At 33.1% G+C, this 21676-nt stretch overlaps 2 protein-coding genes across 3 annotated transcripts in view; both read right to left on the bottom strand.

Annotated features, from left to right (window-relative positions):
- Positions 1 to 227: 227 nt before the first annotated feature.
- LOC136804352 (tumor necrosis factor receptor superfamily member 16-like) overlaps positions 228 to 21676 on the bottom strand; it is a 29008-nt gene continuing 7559 nt past the window's right edge. The window contains exons 2-7 of one of the 2 annotated variants that reach the window (XM_067061061.1): positions 21404 to 21608; positions 3582 to 3647; positions 2996 to 3040; positions 2265 to 2501; positions 1870 to 1924; positions 228 to 1480 (exon numbers count right to left, since the gene is read on the bottom strand). In XM_067061061.1, coding sequence (XP_066917162.1) covers positions 1404 to 1480; positions 1870 to 1924; positions 2265 to 2501; positions 2996 to 3040; positions 3582 to 3617 — 450 coding nt within the window. In that variant the 5' untranslated portion in view covers positions 3618 to 3647; positions 21404 to 21608 and the 3' untranslated portion in view covers positions 228 to 1403. Of the gene's footprint in view, positions 1481 to 1869; positions 1925 to 2264; positions 2502 to 2995; positions 3041 to 3581; positions 3648 to 13593; positions 13616 to 21403; positions 21609 to 21676 lie in introns of those variants that run through there. The other variant, XM_067061062.1, reaches the window with a different exon arrangement.
- LOC136804414 (uncharacterized) lies at positions 20870 to 21598 on the bottom strand. The gene has a single exon (XM_067061126.1). The coding sequence runs from the start codon at positions 21596 to 21598 to the stop codon at positions 20870 to 20872; it is 729 nt and encodes a 242-aa protein (XP_066917227.1).

Raw genomic sequence — 21676 nt, forward strand, 5'->3', positions numbered from 1 at the left:
AACAGATGTCACAGATCAGATCGTGATGGCCCTTATATTAAGGGTTCAATATTAACATTATTAAACATTAGACCCCTTTCGTGAAATGGCCTATGAAAAATCAGAAAGACAAAAAGATCAAATATCACCAAATTTCAGTCAAACAGTCACATAGTTATATCTTAAAGACATGACTTTTCCAATAAATAAAAAGGAATAGGTGAAACAAAATGATGGCACTTTTCATATTTTAAATGGCAATCGATTTTTATTGTATAGTACCTAGTAGTTTGTTCTTTTAAAAAATACGAAAAATTTCTTACAAAAACACATAATATCAACAGTAAGTATATGAAAAAAAAATATGTACATCGAGGTTGAAATATTTAAATTTTAATTTAGAAACGCTATAAAATAGCCTGTAAAATTTGGGGCATTAGCTATAGGCATATAAATGACCCACGTGTATGACCAACCTCGTCCCAGTATGTCCAATACTTTATTTACGTTATTGATGGACGCCAGAGAATGTCAGGATATCTGGAGCTATAAACATGAAAATCAAAAAGCGGATAATACGAAGGAAAGGAGGATGGTATACCACTTGTTTCATTACACTGAAAATGTGTTACCTAGGAGTTTATGATTTAAAGTTTATGAAAATTAGTTAAGAAAGCAATGGACAGAAAGGAAAACTTATGAAAACAACAAAAAGCCTAAACAAAAACAAAAAAAATTATAAGACATAAAATATCTAAAATAATAAAATTCTTTTAAAAAATTTAGTTATATATAGGAAAAAATTTGTACACTTTTTTCGATTAAAAAAAATCATAATTTTTCGTTTTTTAGTTGGTATAATTTCAGAATTTAGGCAAGGTAATAAAAAATGCTAAAAAGTCGACCTTCTTTTGAGTTATAAGAGCTCTGCTCATCATAATTCATGGAAAGTCTTCAAAAAGCTATTGACTGTTTTTACATAGACATTTTACCAGACCTTGTTTTGTAAAGAAAATATCCGTCAGGTGTTAAAAGTCTGAAGGTTACAAGATAGTAAAATCTGTAATTCTGAAAACCGCTTGAATGGGAAAGAATATTCAGAAAAGATATCTGCATTCAGTTTACTACGTTTGACTCTCTCATATTCGATCTCATAAGGGCGAAAAATAATTTCTTCGGATTTCTAAGAGAAGATCAAGATTGCAAATAACATTTCATACGATTTTCGATTTTCAAATTAGAAAGAGTTAAGCGTATTGATGCCATAGAGCAATGTGGCGGATCTGTAAGGATTATGGCTAAAAGAAAAACATTCCGTCATAAATTTTGAACACCCTTAGATCTGCCACTGGAACATGTTTCTTTAACAAGCCTCAATTCTTCATAACCAACTATTTAGTTTAGGTTGCTTCCAACAACAAAACTCATCGCCAGACAAGGAAGATGGCCAGTGGTATCGTGAAAATGAAACTCCACAGCATCGGTATCGTTTGGGCACTCTCTGAAAAAAAAGTAAAATTAGAGAAAAATAAATATATAAGCGATTTTGTCTTCAAAGAATAAACCAGCTTAAGTTGCACACCTGATATAAAGTTTTTTTGCTGGAACTTTTAACTTTGATTTAGACAGGTGGTCAAAGCATATTATTTCTTCCCAGCCAAAAACTTATTAGGAAAGATTCTTTAAATTCTTTCTTCGAGAAAGACCCCTGATACCTCGCTGAGACGAAAGAGCTGTCTACACTACATGAGGTACTGGTTTTTTCATCTCCTCAGTATATCTGCAGTCAATACAGTAAAAAGAGGCTAATTTTAAAGGTATCAAAAAGAAATGATCTCATATCCAAAGCTTTTAAAAGGTAGTGAAATTATTTTTATAATGAATACTTACTGCTAGAGTGTATAGATGTACACGACAATGAATTGTTTCCTGCACTCGTAAAGCCCTAAAAGAATAATTGAAATGATTTGAATATGTGGATCACCGTTTGCCCTATTTAAGATGAGAGAATGAGAAAAAATGACAACAATGCAAGAAGTTATCAAATACTGGTGGGTGTACTACTAAGGCAAATTGGTTAAGAGCAATCTTTAACAAAACAAAGATCTCTCGAAATATCCCAAAAGGTATAAAAAATTTCTAAGATTTGAAACTTGATATGTACCCGCCATTTTGTAATCTCAAAAACAAATCAGAAAGGGTACACGATTTAGTAAACATCTCTGAAATTATTGCAGCGGTGAAAAATCAAAAATGAGACAGGGGTGGACCATATAACAACTTACATTAGGACAACGCTGGCATTTAGTGTCTTTGGAATTCAGGCATCTTTCATGCATGACTTCGCCCACACCACAGGTACTGCACTGCATGCAAGCTACCTTTCTCATATCGTGGTACATCCCTAACGGACACATGCATATGGTGTCCGAAAGGTCTGCACAAGTGTGTATCATCTGTTGCGAGCGAGAACATATGGTGCATCGGATGCAAACGTTGTTTTTGCTTAGGTAATGGTCCTCCTATAAATGTTCAAAGATAAATTAAAGTTTTGAACTAGTCTAAGTCAACTTTTCCACTAACCGGGGCGAGAATTTCAATCTAAGTTTTCTTTAGCTTTAGTCTCTAAAGTTGTACATTTAATTTGAGAACAAAATTAACAATATTCGACAGTAAATTAATTGCCTTTCATCTAAAATACACCGTATCGGTGCCCCAGTGGAACTTTTCTACTCAGTGGGAACGAGAATTTCAATGGCAAATTCCATTCGAGTTGGGATATAAGAGCAAAAATGCAAAAAAACGTGAAAGGGTGTCCAATTTTATCGAGAAGATTTTGCCAAATTTTGCACTGGGGAGAGAGTTGCAACTGATTGAAAGAGGTGTTCTGAGTCACTCAATATCCCTTTCTATTGATATTTATTTCATATTTTGGCAAATAAAAGAACTCGGGCATCTAAGTTCCCTCTTCACCAGCTTACACATTCAGATTTCCACCTTGCGGGGCGTTACTTACTTGGCATGCTTTTAAGCTTGTTGATTTCACTTGGGTGAAGATACCCTGAAAAAATACGAGAAAATTCATAAAGACTGTTCCCGTATTGCTTAGGAACTAGATTCTGTATCAAAAATATTTGGGATTTCAAATGAAAATTTAACATGACCGACACCAAAGGAGAACTCGTAAATTACAGGGGAAGTATAATAATAGAGTTAGAGGAGATTATAGAAGACTTTCAGGAGTCTCCATAAAAAGAACACAAAGAAGCCACGAGGCTAAAGAGAAATACCAAAATAACCTCATACCTTAAGGGAAGAAATTATAGAAAAAACTTTAGCAGGAATTTACTTTGGCGGATGAGTGATATTTTTGGCCTAAAAACGCTATTTGATAAGAAAAAACCTGTTTTAAGGCCTCAAATAGCACAAATTTGAGGAATGAATACAATAATTTTTAAATTTCAGGAATATTTCGCTGAAATTTCTTCTATTTAGTGAGTCGAAGCCAAATCAGCTTCTAAAATAAAGGTTGTACGAGACTAGGGTTAGAAGAGAGAAAGAATATAAAACTGTAAAATTTAATATGTTAAGATTATACTTACAGTAATGATAAGAATTAAAGACGTTAATCGAACCATCTCGAATATGTTGTATATTTTTTCCTAAAGCTGTAAAATAAAAGAGAAATTATATGAATTTAAAAATCACTGTGTCTTATTTTCAATTTTCACCCAAAACTTTATATCTTTTTTTTTTGATCCGACCATATATCGGGTTATAGATTCTCGGACAAATAGCCTCGGTACTACCCTGCACCAGATTGTATCTCATATATAACGTAGGCTCTACGGCAATGAATTTTGAAATATCCGTTGTCTACAGACAACCCCGGTATACGCTGGTAGATAGCCTAAGTCAACTTTCGAACAAAAGTATGAGTGATAGCTACTGATGTGATATTTACAAAAATTGTTATTACGAAACACTTCCTTTGAGATTGACCAGAATATAGTAAAGATAGTAAATTGAATTTGAAGAAAGAAAAATTGAATGAAACAAGTTTGAACAAGAATATTTTAATGACGGTAATTAGTGATGATGCATCGTCTTTTATTCCCGCCCTTTTGAAAATTAAATATTATTGAAAAAAAACATGCATAGGCATGCATAAGCAAATATATAATAAACATTTTTTTATAAGAATAAACTATATAAGAATAATATAAGGCTTTGCTGACCAAAATGTTACGAACAAGTTAAGGCTTTGTGGACTCAAAAACACCCTATTTATTAGGAAAATGGTCAAAAATATTCAAAAAATGGCGAAAATAAGAACATGTTAAAAACATTTTTAGGTTTAAAACTCAAAAAGTTAAGAACATCCGAAAGCTTCAAAAAATCTGGATGTTCTTATAAAAAAACGTGTAGGAGAAAGAAATAAGGAAGAACGGCTGTTAATGTCGAGCAGGTGGAAAATAAGTTTAGTATACAAGGTCATAAGGCTTCTAGGCTTCTAGCTGCTCATCCTCTTAGAAAAAGTTTCTTATAGGAAGTATATATATAGAAATTTGCGGACCAGACTAAGAATGGTCATAGCAAACTAGAAAAAAGAACATTTCTCGGCTTTAAAACCAAAAATCTTTTGAACGTTCTTATAAAAAAACATATCACCCATTCAGAAGGGTTCAGCCAGTAAGCATTACATCACAAATCAGTAAAACATTACATCACCATTCAACCTTATACCAAAAGCAAATTGACCAAGTCATTAAAAGCCACTTAGAATCAAATCTGGGCTAAATACCTTGCAAAGTAACATCTGCATGACCCAGTCAAAAGATATTACGGAATAATGTCTTGGTGTAATACTGAAAGTGGATCACTTCCAACAAAATCATTTGACATTTTATCATTTCACTTTTATCACACCCCTGTCTACTTTCTTCAGTTGAGAACCGAATCCAAGCAACATTCAAGGCAATACTGAAACACTGCGAACAAACAATAAATCGAGAAAAAGTTCCAATAACAAACCATATGCAGACTCTTACTCGACTTTCTACTATTCGATACATTCCGATTATTTGAGAATATTGAAAGCCACTCTCAACAAGAAACTCTCAAAAACGATGCTCTACTATTCGATACACTCCCTTATTCGATGAAAATCCAATTCCCATTGAAAATCGAATTGAAGAGCGTCAACTGTATCATTATCAAAGAAAAAGCGATGTGTGGTTATTTGTCCGAAAAAATACTTCTGTCTTTCGTAAAAATTATAATTTCAACACAACACTACCAAAAACACATTATCCAAACATGATAAACCAATATAATTGGCTTGCAATTTACTCACGACATTAACTTTGATAAAGTATATCCGCTCAAAAGACCGTTACATTATTTAGCCTATTTACTTTTAATTTTGATGATAATCTATGATAGCCTATCTGATTGAATCAACCAACCTAAGGTCAGATAGGACTGTATTATCGACAAACGGTTTATCCATACAACATATTGATTGATTTAAAATACACGTCTGAGAGAATGGTATTGCCATATTATCAACCAACCCAAAAAATGCAATTAAGCTAACAAAATGTCTACAAAAAGTTTAACCAGTTTTTTCAATTAAGTATGTAACTAAGACGCATATACCCGCGCATATATTACAAAGTATAGTGAAGTTGGACACGATTAAACAACAAATTTTCTTTGATTCAAATAATACACGTTTTTTTTATAATAAGAACAAACTTAATAAGAACAAACTATATAAGAACATAAGGCTTCGATGGCCAAAATGTTAAGAACAAGTTGAGAACATTTTAAGGCTTCACGGTCTCAAAAACAGCCAATTTCTTAGGAAAATGGACAAAAATACAAAAAAAGTAAAAATAAGAACATGTTAAGAATATAAATATCAAAAACTCAAAAAGTTAAGAACATCCGTAGGCTTCAAAAATTTTGGATGTTCTTATAAAAAAGAACGTGTATGCTTTGTTCTATGTCAGTGTTAAACAAGATCACAGGGGGTACAAGTAAGGAATTTCATCAATTTTTGTTCACAATCATCATTTTTTATTGTATATAAATCACATATTAAGGGGAAAATGTTAATGTACTTTATGAAACAAAGCCATCTACTTCGGGTAAATATCTCATTAAAAACAAAATGTCTGTTTGTTGTATTGCTAATAAAAACCCTCTTTTTGTTCAGTATGTCTGGTCGCGAGCCCTTCAAGTCCTTTTTATGGATTAAAATGTGTGTTTATCAGATATGTGGCTTTAGATATCGAATTAGATTATTGATTCAAGACAGAAAACTTTCCGGTATGCCGTCACTATGCCTACAAACTAGTACTTCGAATGATTCAGTAGGTTGTACTCAATAAGCCATATTACTAGTTTTCTTACCTAATCAGCAAATATCTTCAACTTGTGTATTACTTACTACGTAAGCGAAAAGTGTTCAAAAGCGTGGGGTCTACTCCATGCTTCAATCTACTTTTAACCAAATAACGAAAATCCTTGAGTCAATCATAAATAAATATACGTAAAACAATCCAAAATCTAACAAGAAAAAATGTTTATCAATCTAGTTAGCAGTAACTGAACCGTACATCAGCTCCCTGGCACTCGACGCAAAAAAACGCCTCTAATCACCAAAATGGAAAACATTTTAAGGAGCCGCCAAAATACCAACTTCTTGAGGTATTTCCTTTTGAAAATGGAAATGAATGATATTAAAGAAAATAAAGGAAGTCCTTGCTCGAGATGGGGGAAACTCTGGGAGCAACGCACTCCTACTCTAAATGTATCGTTCATTGATCATTAAAATCTTATCAGTAGAGTTTATATTAAAAAAAGTGGGATCTTTAAAATCATATTTTGCTTAAATGTTTTTTTTACTTCTAGACCTGTTCTCAACTTTTCCAAATAGGTTAAATTTGGACTCTATCATCTTTCCCAATAAGGCCTAACAGGGTTGTGATGCAGGGGTGAATTCCAAAGGGCTTTTTCTTTCCGAACCCCTAAAAAAAACTGTCACAAATTATCCGTATAATAGAAACCTAATGAATTCCCGAAAGGAATATTTCCCAAACAAATATCAACATCATAGAAGCAGCACGTGATTTAAAATAATTACAAAAACGGTAATTGTTTAAAAGTACTTCCCTTTTCAATCAAAATGTCTCATGACTGACAATACTGCGTATGTAGTCGCAATTTATAAATAGAAAAACAACTCAATTTTCAACGGCCCGTAACATCCTTTAGAAAAAAGCTGACCATAAGCAACTTTATTGCGGTCAGAAAAGATAAGGTATCAGGGAAAGATCGACAGTGTCCCGACATTCATCCGAGTACTAATTGTAGAATGCAGAGAGTAAAAATTAAAATTATAGCACTTTGAAATGTTCGGTTTCATTTCCATTTTTTAGGAATTCAAAGATTCCTTAGCAGCGGAAATGATGTTTTCAAATACGGAAGAAAACGACAAAAGATAAGCCTTATTAACTGGTACAAAATTTGCTTCCCAACAAAAAAACCATCCCATTGCTCCAAAATAAATTTTATCAATACGAACTTCAAAACTTCTACTAATACTGTAAGAAACTCCTTCAGTCATCGTCTCAACCAACCCAACGTTTTTTTTTTCTTTTTCTCTCATTTTAATTTCATAAAATGAAATCAGTGATTTTATCGCTTTAACGTTCTAAATACCCACGACACAGACAATGGATTATTAAGCCGAATTAAGAGATAAAAGCTTGACGATAAATACTTCAAATTCTTCAGTTTTGCGCAACAAGTCAGGCAAGTTCTCTCTTCTTAATTTTTTCTTCGTCTTACAGTGGAGTCTTCATAACTTGAACTTCTATTACAACTCGAATCTCTCCTCAACTCCTTAAGTTTTCTGGTATCTTCAGTTAAAAATGTTTCTATATTATAAACCAATCTTCAAAACTTGAAATCTCCATAATACACGTATTTCTTATTAGCGGATTCATGTAAAAAAGTCACGAAAAACGTCGAGAAAGTCTCTGATTGGCTGAAACATTGCATATACAAGCATATTTTTCAAAATGTCCAGAGTATGAGGTAATCTTTGCATGCCTCCGCCAATCAAAGTTTGTTTACTCGACGTTTTTTCGTGACTTTTGCATGAATCTACTAATAGGAAATAGGTGTATTCCAACAGATTTGTGTTCCCGTGTGCATGTTCGAGTTATGGAGACTTCACTGTGCTATTTCTTGGGAAGATGCGATGCAGACGCATCCCCATGCCAGTAGCTCGATACGATGGACTCCCCTTTACTCCCACTACAATCTGTAAGCTATTAAATTTGACATTCTTTCTCATTGAAAATCAAAGATTTTCTATCCCTAGGGTATTAGGCTTCTTTATTCTTGCCTTTGGCTATAAACACGGGTTGCAAAATTATATCAATGCAGTCAAAACATGTGGTTACCCGAAAAAGTTCACGTGATTTTATTTCCATGTTACTTGCTTTACAACTTACAGCTGATAACTTTAGTGTCAATAAATTCGAACCAATCAGAAATAAATGTCATGTAACAAGCACATAAAAAATTCGTGATTTGGGAAGCGTGATTTGTCTTCAGACTTTAATTTTGCAGCCTGTGTATTTAAATTCACGATTTTACTGAGACAGGGATGTTATTAGTCAGATATCAGTGTTGTATCATTCATGTAACAAAAAACACATTTATAAACCATAGAACAAAATTAACGGACAGCCAAGACAAGCCAACAAAAAAAACATATAGAATTTCGTCCGTGAAAAGTAAAATGAAAAACTGGTAGTAAGCACAAGGAATGCGTGAACATCACACCTAAATCATCACTATGAGATAATATGTGACATACTATATCAAATCACACATAAAAGATAAGCTCTTTTTCTTTGTAATTTGATGAAGACAAGACGAGATGGGAGCGATAATCAGAGAGTTGCCCGGGCATGTTTCTTTTGAACTTTCAGAAACCTTTCATTCATTTTGCGTTTGAATGTCAATATCATTCACTCCGCACTGTAGACACAGTATTGCCTCATTACACAAACAGAAATACATGAAAGGTTAGTAGTCATTAAACCTTCTTTAAAGGCAGAATGAAATTTTGCAACTTCGCAATTTTGCGCCCAGAAAAACCATTTTGACTAACCCCTAAATTAACCCCTATTCTTCTTTCACAAATTTCAGAGGTTTTCTGCTTGACAACAGAAAAACCCTCAAACGAGCCAGAAAGCTTCCCAAATCTTCCTAGCAAAATAATCGAAATGATCCTTTGAACTCGATTGATAAAATAATACTGTAGAGTCGATTTCTCTTTCTTTCTCTATCCCCCGATAGAACATGAGATTGGAATTTTCAGAATACACCATTATATCACACACAACCCAGTTGATTTGGAAGAAAATTACTCCCAGTTATAAAGAAAGCTATTAAGGTCCTCTCTATCAAACCATCGATGAAGAGAATCCAAAGCTGGACATAAAAGTCAACTTGATTTCAAATGAACACTCCGTGAATTTTCAAACACATGTGACACAGCATTACTATTTATACTCTATCGAAAAAATCTTTTTCTTTGTAATTTGACAAAGACAGGACGAGATGGCAGCGATAATCGGGGAGTTGCCTGGACATGTTTCTTTTGAACTTTCAATAAACTTTCATTCATTTTGCCTTTGAATGTCAATCTCATTAAAGTAAAGTAAAGTAAAGTAAAGACATAGTATTACTTCATTACACAAATACATTAAAACTCTCAAACAAAAACCAAAAAATGATAAGAATGCTCGATTGTTCTTGGTTTAAGATTTTCCTCATCTATTCTGGCATCACATACATTATAAGCTTCTTAATGTCAAAAAAATTCGTGTTCACTAAAAATAAGTTCGCAAATAAACCCTTGATTCGTGATACAAGAATTACTTAGAAACATAAAAGACCTGGCACAAAGACGAGTCTGAAGATGCAATCAAAATGACCAATTAAGCCCGCTTAAAAAGATGTAGTGTAGAGAAAATTTAACTCAGTGAATTTTGAAATAAAGCGCTTCCATTTACGAAGAAAGCTTTTAAAGCCCAATAACGCCTTTCTATCAAACCATCGATGAAGAAAAACCGATAAATATCGAATTAAACTGAGTGATCACTCCGTGATTGAATTTTCAAACACATGACACAGCAATACTATTTATACTCTATCGAAAAACTCTTTTTCTTTGTAATTTGATGAAGACAGGACGAGATGGCAGCGATAATCGAAGAGTTGCCCGGGCATGTTTCTTTTGAACTTTCATTCATTTTGCTTTTGAATGTCAATATCGTTTATTCCGCAGCAAAGACATAGTATTGCCTCATTACCAGGGGGGGGTCAAGCAGTTAGTACAAGACATCATGCCGGTTAGTACCGTGGTGGTATACCTACAAAATTTTCAAAAATCAGTTAGTACTTGATGGTACTAAGTGACTGCTAGGGTGGTGTCAAGTAAAAAATCTAGGAAAACAGTTAGTACAAATGAATACTAAGTGCTACTTTTTTACCTTTTCTAGAAAAATATTAAAAATAAATACTAAAAGCAATCAGGGAAATCCCCCTCCATAAGAGAAATCAAAGAACCTAAGACATTTAAGTCTTCCCCTTTGGAGTTTGTTTGGTATTACCCTTTAGTTAAACACTATATCAGGGGAATTCCCTAACTATAGATTGATAAATAAAAGAAAAAAGTCAGTTGATTTTCCCCTAATGTTCGTAGGGTAATTCCCTGTACTTAAGAAAAGTTTTGTGTTTAAATGATGTCACACTTATTGGTAGCCTAGTTAACTAAGCCCGTATTCACAAGGCTTATGGCAATATAGCGTTTTTATTATATTTATTACATTTTTTATATTTACGGATTTTAAGTTTGCCTTGGAATACTGGCTTAGGGAAAGGGCGCGTTCATAATATGAACGCAGGATTCGGTGAGCTTCTGATTGGTCAGAGTGGGTCACGTGGTAAAAAATCGGGAGTTTTCGTGAGCGATAGAAGTTTATAATTATTTTATCAGAAAACGAGTAGAAGAGGTGGGACTCATTGAATGCAAGATCTTTCTTCGATTATATTATGATGTGAGACTATTACCATGAGAGAGCCGAGAGATATATTTGGAATACTGTATCAGCAAAAGTTTTCAAGACCTGATCCCGACCTGATAGTGCTTCTCTTGTTTTTTGGGAAGAATTGAACTGATGAAGAAAAAAGAATGCTATTCGTCGTAAAGACAGCAAAAGTTGCTTGTTTCCAGAATGGCAAATAATAAAGTAAAGATTTGTGATTGAACATTGACTATCGTATGTGGCAATATATAAGAGAGAGTACTTGTACAAATCCTATGCTGTAGTTCTGTATTCTGATTGGATTGTATTATACTGTAATGGGTGGATGATGGACAGTTATTGGTTTTTGACTGGTTGTGGTTTCTTGTTGTTTTATGAATTTGAGACTTTCTGCTCGAATTTACAGACTATGACATCTTTCGTTTTCGAAGAACATAAAATTGTCGGTGCTTATTTTCAGTGACAGCTATACGAATTCAAGACTCAAGATAATGTTTTTTTTTGGGGGGGATTGACTACATTGTTTTGTATACGGTATTTTAGCCTGCTAGTCTAAAGTAATTTTTATTTATTTTGTTGAAGGTTATTTTTACGATGAGCTTTGTAAAAATCATACAAAATACTTTTATGTTAAATCACAAAATTATCACTCAAGAAACGAATTTGTCTCTTGTTGACTTTTCCAAAACACGAACATAACTTTTTGAAAAAATGAACAAATTTTTCCTTCGCTCTCCATCGGCACACTTTACAATAGTATTTCATTTTATATTTTACAAAAGGAGCGCATAAACTGTAAGACGGAGAGTTTGTTTATCTAATCTTACAATAAGAGCCAATCAGAAGATAGAAAAAAAGACAAAATAAAAAAATTCTAAATAATGTTTTGATATTATGTTCTGTGTGTGGTGTGATTTCAAATTTTTGTTATGAAACGAATTAAGTCAACGACGAATAATTATGCAAATTATGTGAGTTTACGTTATCCCTCGCCGCGAAATTTGAATTGTCGTTGTTGTCAGTTGATAAGCTACCGAGTTTACTGTCCCTAAGCTAGTTATTCAGTCACAACTTAACCATCAGATTTATCCAAGTGACTGAATCAAACTAGCTTAGATTTCTAGGCTAACTTATTGGTTTGATATTTGTGTTATTAGTAGAATAGACGCGGTGTTGGAATAAAGCTTGATGTTGTAGTGATAATTTTTAATGAAATGATTATTTTGTCTAATAATATGCATCTTTTTCTTAGAAATGTTCGAATGTGTTGCTTTTGCCAAACCTCTGTGAGAGTCTAACTGTTTCAAAACAATTTTGGGAACATGGTTTGACAAAAAGTAAATATCACACTCTCGTTTGATAGGTTTTAAGGGGTGGTCCTTAGTGAATTTCCTTTGAAATCACTTAGTATATTTCATACTAACTGTCAAAGGGTGGTGGTGTGGCCTCTTTCCTCCAAAGAATCACTTAGTAGGCATGATGTCTTGTACTAACTGCTTGACCCCCCCCTGTCATTACACAAATACAAGCTTCAAAATTTCCTAAACTCCAAAGCGATACAAAATTGAAGCGATCCATTAATTCACAATTCGTCTGATATAACAAGAATACACCACGATGTATCTTAAGTCTCTCAAATTGAAAATACAACGCTTCATCTACGAAAAAAGCTCCCAACCCGTTCTTTTTTGTTCAAGCATGAACATGGTTCAAGAAAACCATCGATATATTGAAAAGAAATCGAATCTCCAGAAAACAAATGAAAATTAACGCCCTTGGATAACAAGTCTGTCAAATATTAAAAAATAAAACTTTCCAGCTAAAGAATGTCTTCCAACGCCTCTTCTGATGTTTTTCTTTCTACAGTAGAAAAAATTAAGACTGAACGGGTGCATGTCACTAGTCCGACACTTTTTAGTCTTCAGCAACAACACTTCACCGATGATCACCAAATTGAATCACATCACAATACAAAACAGAACTCCTAGAATTTTTAAATACATCACACAAGATGACAATTCATACTTTATCAAAAAACTCTTTTTATTTGTAATTTGATGAAGACAAGACGAGATGGCAGCGATAATCAGAGAGTTGCCTGGGCATGTTTCTTTTGAACTTTCAATAAACTTTCATTCATTTTGCGTTTGAATGTCAATATCGTTTATTCCACACTGTAGACACAATATTGCCTCATTACACAAATAAATACATACATCCGAACACTCCTCTTACAAGAACTAGTCAGTGATGTTTTTGCCGAATTATATTTTTGAGGAATTTCTATCAAAAATGGGTATTTTGAAATTGATTCAGAAAATCTCGATACTACAACAAGTGACATAAATTAGTAAATTGAGACATTTTGCTAAGTGTAAAATATTTTACTCTTAAAAAAATAATCAAAATTAAAATCTAGTTTCAAATTTTCCAAACCGAATATTCACAAAACAATAAACCACCTAAATTTACTAACCTAACAGATTGCGTATTTTCTGGCCCAGTACGCTGAAGCTCTAAAGAAGAGGGTGAAAACATACAGTTAGTTTCAGCGTGTCGCGTTAAGAAAACTCCACAGCTGTTTTCAGGTTAAAATATACCAGCATAGACACTTTTTTTTGCTCCAAAGCGATTAAAAGTGAACCAAAATCAAACTTTAAACTGCTGACAGCGGTGAACATAACAGTTGAACAAAATGAAATAAAAGAAAAATGTCAATTTTTTTTCTTAATTATCAAAAGCCTTTAGGGAGAATTGCTGTAGTCTAAAAGAATAGAGTAAATAAGATAAAAAAAGAGTGACAACTTGCTATGTCAATATTGAAGCGAAAATTGTAAGACTTTCGGAAACTTATGAAGTACTTTGTCCTTTTTAAAATTAAAGATTTGAAATGTCGTCGGTGTTTTAGGAGAAGTCATATACATGCACAAAATGTTTATAGAATGTAAAGAAATACTTTGATTGCTGGTAAAGCACCGATATAGTTTAACCGTACAATAATCAGATTCAATTTAGTGAGATTGAATTTCGCGATTTCATAAACTTTCACCTTTTTTGCAAAAAGAAACCTAACGAAATCAGTAAGGTAATACAGCTAAATTTAGGCTCGTTCGCGAAAGTAAATCAGCGCGAAAACGCCAATGCGTAAATAATTTTTACTCTTGATTTTTTGGATTTATCCGATTTACAGTATGGTCCCATAGATATGATTAGAACATATGAAAGACAACGAATTTTCATAAAAAAGTATACAAATCAAAATCGAAATCATTTTGAATAAACAAATAAACAAGCAAACAAACAAACAAAAAACTTTCTTGAAACAAACAAACAAAAAAGAATAAATTTTCCAGAGCCTCTATGACCTCCTCCGTCTCCAGCATCAAAACGACCACAGAACGTTCTCGATTTCACCATCCTGATGTAATGTTACCAAAACCACGTTGTTTTTTGCTGATCTCATCACAACAAATAATATATTCCCTCTCATCTGATTGGTTCAATAACAATAGAATGCACTTGATTGGTAGGTCTTTTAATGAGCAATGGGAATTTCTAGTATGGATGGGAAATTCCCTTTGAACGATAAAGGGAATCTTTAAATGGCTTTGGAGGGAGTTTCTAAACATCGACCAGAAATGGCGACCACGACCAGCGACCACGACCGGCGACCAGATAAATTTGGGTTATCGAGTTTATCTGCTCTCTCCACCGTAGAGAACATCCAAACCGAGTCCTGATGTGGCTTTCAAATGAACCACTGAGCACGTGGCTGAGAATTACTCTAGCTGAGAATACTAAAAGTGACCTTTGACGTTACCAGTCATTTTCTAGACAAAGTGACACTTTTTGACAAAAATATTGACAGGGTAATTAAGTGTGATGCCTGTAAACTTTATTACACCAAATATTTTAATTGTACCGAATGAGATGCTTTTAGTATGAATAGATAGAAATTGTGAGTAGGCAAACCCTGGGAAGGGCAGTTTTAGAGATATCAACCTCATCAATTATTCTATTGTCCTTACATTGTCAAAATGACTTATTTTGACAAAATAATGATCTGATGATCAAATATAAAGGTTCCTAAATAAATTCCAGCACAAATTTTGCCACTAATTTATTTGATGCCAAAAATACAAAAGGATAGAAATTGACACTCTATTCAAGCTTCAAGAGCGTTGAAATGGCTGCTCTACACGTTTAGCACGTGGCTTTATAATCACTGTAGGTGAGACAGGGGTGAGCTTTACTTTTCAATTCGATAAATAAATGATCATAAGAGAAAGACTCTACGGTGGAGAAAGAGGAAAAACTCGATAACCCAAATTTATCTGGTCGCCGGTCGTGGTCGCTGGTCGTGGTCGCCATTTCTGGTCGATGTTTAGAAACTCCCGGCTTTGGAAGTTACTTTTGAAGGGTTTATTGTTTTGATGTTTTCAAATAACAGAATGCATTGTTTTGTATAACAAAGGAAATTACCTCACTATCTATGAATAAACGACGAAAAACAAAAAAATGCAAAGTTCATCAAAATTTTATAGAATCAAAAGATTCTTTTTATATTTTTGGAGGATTACAAAAACACATGCCCGAACTTGTCTCAAGATATGTAAACAAACATTTTGCCGTGTGTTTGTTTACCTTAGAAAATTCTCAGCTGCATATCTGTTATTTCCTTCTACTACGATTGTTGACTTTATTTCTTCCATAAGCTGTATACACCACCCTTTCATCGACCCAATGCCAAAAACCGAGAGTGTGTAAAAAAAATCTATGTGCAAGGTCAGCACTTCAAACATCAACCAAAGAAGTTTCTGATAAAAAGTGCGTGTTTTGAGAAAAAGAGCAGCTGTTTATTTGACCTTTGATCTTTCTCACGGGTCTATTATTAAATCAAGTTGTTATTGATTATTGTAGCCCTGGTCGGCCCTGGTAAAGATCAGTCAAATGTAGATAATACTATTGTTGTAAAAAAAGAACAGGCCAGGACATCAAAATGCTTAGAGCAATGAAAAATAAAATTGAAAACAAAGGAGTAACCAATCTCGTACACAACCTAGTGGCTAAGGGTGGACCCTTGAGAATGACAAAAAAATTAAGCAACCTAGCATGAACCAGGGAAGCGACCAAAAATACCTAAAAAAGAGTCATTATTTGGCATTAAAATGTGTACTGATGGTATTTAGATACAAAGCTTGAGGTATTTTAGACATAAAATGAGATAAAAAGCCAAAATTTTTGAAGTTGCCGAGCATTTTTAGCTTAAAATCCATGAACTTTTTAGCTGAAATCTGGAAAATCCTTAGCAACTCCAGCCCTGATCCAAAAATTGGGGTTGCTTATAAAAAAAATGTGTACCCTGAACCAATCATGACAAACAGACTGCACTTTTTCTTATAAGAACATCCAAAAATTGTGTTTTTATCATAAAATTATAAAAGTGCCTCAAGAAATGTTTCACACAGATATAGAAATTCGAAACGAAATACCACCCCAAAACATGAAACACAAAACCCAAAGAAAAAAATTAACATACTAGATAAAAGGCTTCCTATAGTTTTTTAAATACACACAGACACAGACAAAACTGAATGAAATATACTATTTCATGTGCATGTTCATGCTTATTCTTGAAAACCCTTACTACTCCACCTCCTTAAATAAGCTTTACAAATGTCATGTTAGAATTGGGTTAGAATTACTATGACACTTTGAAATACGTACCTTTACAAATATATTACACATTGTAGCTTTCCAATCGAAAAATACAGTAATTGTTACTTGCACGTTATCTACCTAGGTCATTGATTCCCCTGCATTGATGAAGAATATTCTCATCCCTACATCAAGGACCCGTTGGGAGCGACAGCATCCACCGAGACACCCCCTTCTCACAGACCTGGTAGAATTTTTTCAGCCAGTGGGGGTAAAAATAAAAGACAGAATCTCGATGGGGATTGATATTTTCTTATTTCTGATGGCTGGGAATTTCAATTCTTTTGTTTTCAAGTTAGAAAATTTAGTTGGGATGGAGAAAATAGTAAATATTTTGCAGCGAGAACTGGTTTATTTTGATATTTTCAGTGGGGACAAAAATTGGAGAAAGATTTTCTACCAGGGACGATGTTTTTGCTAATTTTTCCAGTGGGAAGGGGTCTCAGAGGGTCTGTGAGAAGGGAATGTACCGCGAACCTTTTTACATACAGTTTTCTGCAAAGCCTACCCTGTACAGAAATACCTGAACTGTTTCCTAAATTTCCAAAACGCTTGCCTCTTAGACGACCATATCTGTTTCCTACAAAATCAGGAAAAATATCAACTCAGAGCTCCTTTTATTCACATCTGTAATTTCGAGCTGGAGATGTAAAATTTTAATAGAATTATTAAATCAAAATTAAATTAATTAATAATTAAAATAAAATTAAACAGTTATTTTGCCTTTTTGCCTCAGTGAATGCTTCTGTAGGACATCACCTACTCACTGGAAAAAACACTAAAAAAATTCGCTTCTTAAACAATTTGAAATTTTATGCTTTACGAAAGTTTGAACCCATAAAGGGAAATAACAAAAGTTATCCCCAAGGGTAAACCCCCGGATACAAAGTACATGTTAAAGCCAAAGGTTAGAGAATTTTGTAAGAACATTTTAAAGAAAATTTGGATTGATTTCACAAAATTTGGATTCTAAAACATGTAATTTCTTAAGAAAATTTGACCAAAATACTCGAAAGAATGCAGAAAATTTAAGACTTTAAACCTAGGTTAAGAGCTAAGGCTTTTCATGTTCTCTTCAAACCTTGTAACGTCTGTTCACTTGACTATTCAATTGATTATGCTAGAAAACAAAATCTTATGTCTTTTTTTTCCACTTGGTCTCAAAGACTTTGCTTGTCAAAAAGTTAATGAGTTTGAATATCAATCAAAAAATATCTATCCTTTTCCAAATATACTCGCTCCATAAGATTTAAAAATCTAAAAAGATCACAAAAATCATAAGAAAGTACAAATACAACCCTAAAGGCAATCCTAAATCCAATAACATTTTGAAAGAAATCCCAAAAAATCTAAAAAAAGCGAAAAATGTTTTGACCTGATACACTTTTTTTATATAAAGAACCTTAACTTAACTACGAGCCTGGAGTTCTTTATTTTCCAGAGAAATTCAGCCTCAAAGTTCCTTAACGAGTTCCTTATTTATTTAGCTGCTAAGATTGGATTTGCTTGTATGAATAAGTACATATGTAGCGTATGTATAAGTGTGTGCAAATTCAAGTTAAACTCTCCGTTCCTTAACTTGTTTTCTTATTCTGAGCCTGAGCAGTTCCTTAACAATTCCTTTTTCTCAAACCATTTTCAGCCTCAAGTTCCTTATAAACGTGTTCCTTATAAATAAACGTGTAAATTGACCAAAACCTAATCAAGGTAAAATAGAAATTGCCAAAAAACCCTCCTCCTGCTCCTAACTGCTTCAGCAACCTTGAACGAACATAGTGTTTGCAAGGTACGGTATCTATGTTGGTAATATTTTATATATCTTGATCTTTTGCAAATATCAAAAAAGGCCTAGATTTAAGAACCCAAAATTAAACTTTCAAAGTTCTCAGGTTGATCGTTACAAAGCTATCAAAATCAAAAATGAAAATCTGAAACATCAACGCGCACAACCAACCATGGTGGTCAAAACAAGTCTAAAAAAATTTTTCCATTCCACATGGCATCCAAAACTTGCAAAAAAAAAAAAATCTCCGAAAGAATTTCAAGCTCAGGAATTCAACTTTAATTTCAGATCCATTTTCTATTGTTCAAAGAGATTATGTCATAAATTATTGATAGTTTGTTGCATAAATTATTGTACCATGGTAACAAAACAAAGAAAATTATGCAAAATAGTCAAAAAAAGAAACAAAAGATTTCTATTGCAGACAACAGTCTGGCGAATAACAAAGCAGGTTTTATTCCCTGTAGACTTTATTACATCTAAAGGTGAAAAAATTGCCTTTTTTATAAGAATTTAGAGTGAGTTAAGAAAAAGTTGTTTTTCTAACGTTCTCACGAAAATTTATTTTTCAAAGTCAAAAAAAGAATGTAAAAAGAAACCTCCAACAAATACCTTTCATCTCTTTATCCTGTTATGACTCTTGAAGTTTCAAAATGAATCCAAAATGAAGTGAAAATATGCCCTATATATAAAGATTGCTTCAACAACAAAAAAAAATAATGGGAAAAAAGAGAAGCGTTCTGGTATCAATTACAAAAAAAAAATAACATAGTTATAATTACCCTTTCTTTGTTCTGAGAGCAAATCAAAATAAAATATGTTTTGAGAAGAGCTTCTCAATTATGCAAAGAATTCGGGCAAGCCTGGGCAAGTCTCAATTTGATGTCGAAAACAAAAGAAGAGCGTGTAAGAGAACCAATCAAAGGATTATAAACGTCTTTATGGCTTTCACATGGTTCTATTTAGCAGCAATTATAAAAGAAAAGGAATTATTAACTTGAAACAAAAAGATAATTCTTATTTGTAACAACATTATTTTTTTGTAGAACAATTAGGCTCGAAATTGTCAAAAGATAAGGACATTTATAGGACAAAGTGCTAAGCCTTGAGTTGCTAAAAGGTAGAAAAATTAAGGTGTAAAGCCTTAGGTACCTCTATTTTGCTGAGCCTCAGATTGTTCTTAATTTGTTCTTAGGTTTTGGCTAATTTTCTGCCTCGTATCCTTATAAAATTGTTCCTATAAAAAAGCGTGTCTACTTTTGAAAAAATTAAATTCATTTATATTTTCATACTTTTAAAAAGTTTCCGATGTCAGAAGTCAGATTAAAGAAGTAGTAAAAACACATTAAAAACAATAAAAACCTAGACATTTTAGGATATTTAGTCTAGCTATACCTTCTACGAATTTTACCTTTGACCTTGATGAAAATGTTTTTTTCTCGATAAGAAAAGTCAGAGTAAAAAACAACGTGATACTTTTTCAGACGTTTTGGAAATTTTTTAACGTTTACAATTTTTTCCTTTATAAGTAAAAAATTCACTATGGTCAGCTTTTTCAAAGTTGAGTTTGTCATGGACTATGGAGTACTGTCGATAGTAAATTTAAGGGTTTTGACCATAGTGAATTTTCCTCATTTGACATGTACAGAAATAAATTTCTGAAATGAAGATAATCAATGAATAATGATTTTAAACCTTGTTGCAAACAAACATTGTGAATAATTTGACGACCAAAAGTATATTAAAAATAACCAACCAATCAATGCTGCAAATAAGGAAATTTCAGTTGGCCGGCAATTTTGCCAGTGTAGTGAGAATAATTTGAGAAGGGGATTTGGGGAGCGCTGTAAGCTCCCAATTGGAGTTCTAGGGGGTAGAGCCTTCAAATAATTTTGGAGTCAGAAATGACCCTAAGATTGGCTAAACACCTATTTTAATTTAAAGAAAAGAACTAAAGAAAATGTAATTAACATGAGTAAAAATTATGAATATAAGCATAGTCTTCAAATTTTAACAAGACATAGCTTCAGAATGACCGGTAGAATCTACGAAATAACCGGTTACAAACAGCAATTTGCAGCACTGCTAATTTTCTGATTGTATTGTTAAAGACCTAACAGTAAATGATCTCTGGGACGTATGAAAAAAAAGGATTATCTGTTTTGACAGTAACTTTTGTTAAACATGTAGAATTATATGTATCAAGTAAAATGTCATTAAAAAAGCATTAAAAAACCAAATTTTGCTACTATCACTTTTTTGCTAAGTAATGTTTTCGCTGTTTTTGTGTTAGTTTTTCCATTGAGTAACTGAGCATAATTCGTGGCATATCCTGGTGATAATCATCAAGGAAATTAATGAGAACAGATTCATTTCTTTTGCCAACCTCTCGAAGCATCCAACCAACAGCTTTATGAATTAAATGATGCTCATCCTGAAGCAAACACTTCCCTAATTCAACAGTCAGATCAAATTCATTTTGCCTGATATGATAAAAAGTCGAAATCACTGCTACTCTTCGAAGCCATAAATTTTGTGAGTTTGAAAACTCCAACAAGACGTTCCTACCATGATCAACACACTGTCCAAACAAATAATCACCAGATAAGTGCGGAGCAGAAATATCAATAAAATCCCAATTATTAATCTTCTTTTTACCAACGTTCAAAATATAAAATTCATATAGTTTTTTCTTTCCCTTGGCTGTAGAACACTTTTTGTACTGATGCACCAAGATGAGAACACCAGACATTCTAATTTCATGAAATTCAGAATCTAAAAGTACCTGCACGTCTTTCAATGACAAATCCACTTGAAAATCTTTGATTGACTTTCGTATATCAGGCATTGAGACTCCAAGAAGTTTATCACCATCACCATATAAGCCAGGCTTGATTCCAACATAAGGTGCATTGGACATTGCTTTCTTCACATTCTTCATTTTGGTCAAAATCTTGATCAAATCTTTGACTGAAGGCATCTTTGGTAGTCTGAAAACAAAACAAAAGTAATAATACACAATCTTATTACCCCCTTCAGAAATGTTGATTTGTCAAAG

Source organism: Clytia hemisphaerica, unplaced genomic scaffold (assembly GCF_902728285.1).
Source record: "Clytia hemisphaerica strain Z4C2 unplaced genomic scaffold, Clytia hemisphaerica genome assembly, whole genome shotgun sequence".
NCBI classification, from domain to species: Eukaryota; Metazoa; Cnidaria; class Hydrozoa; order Leptothecata; family Clytiidae; genus Clytia; species Clytia hemisphaerica.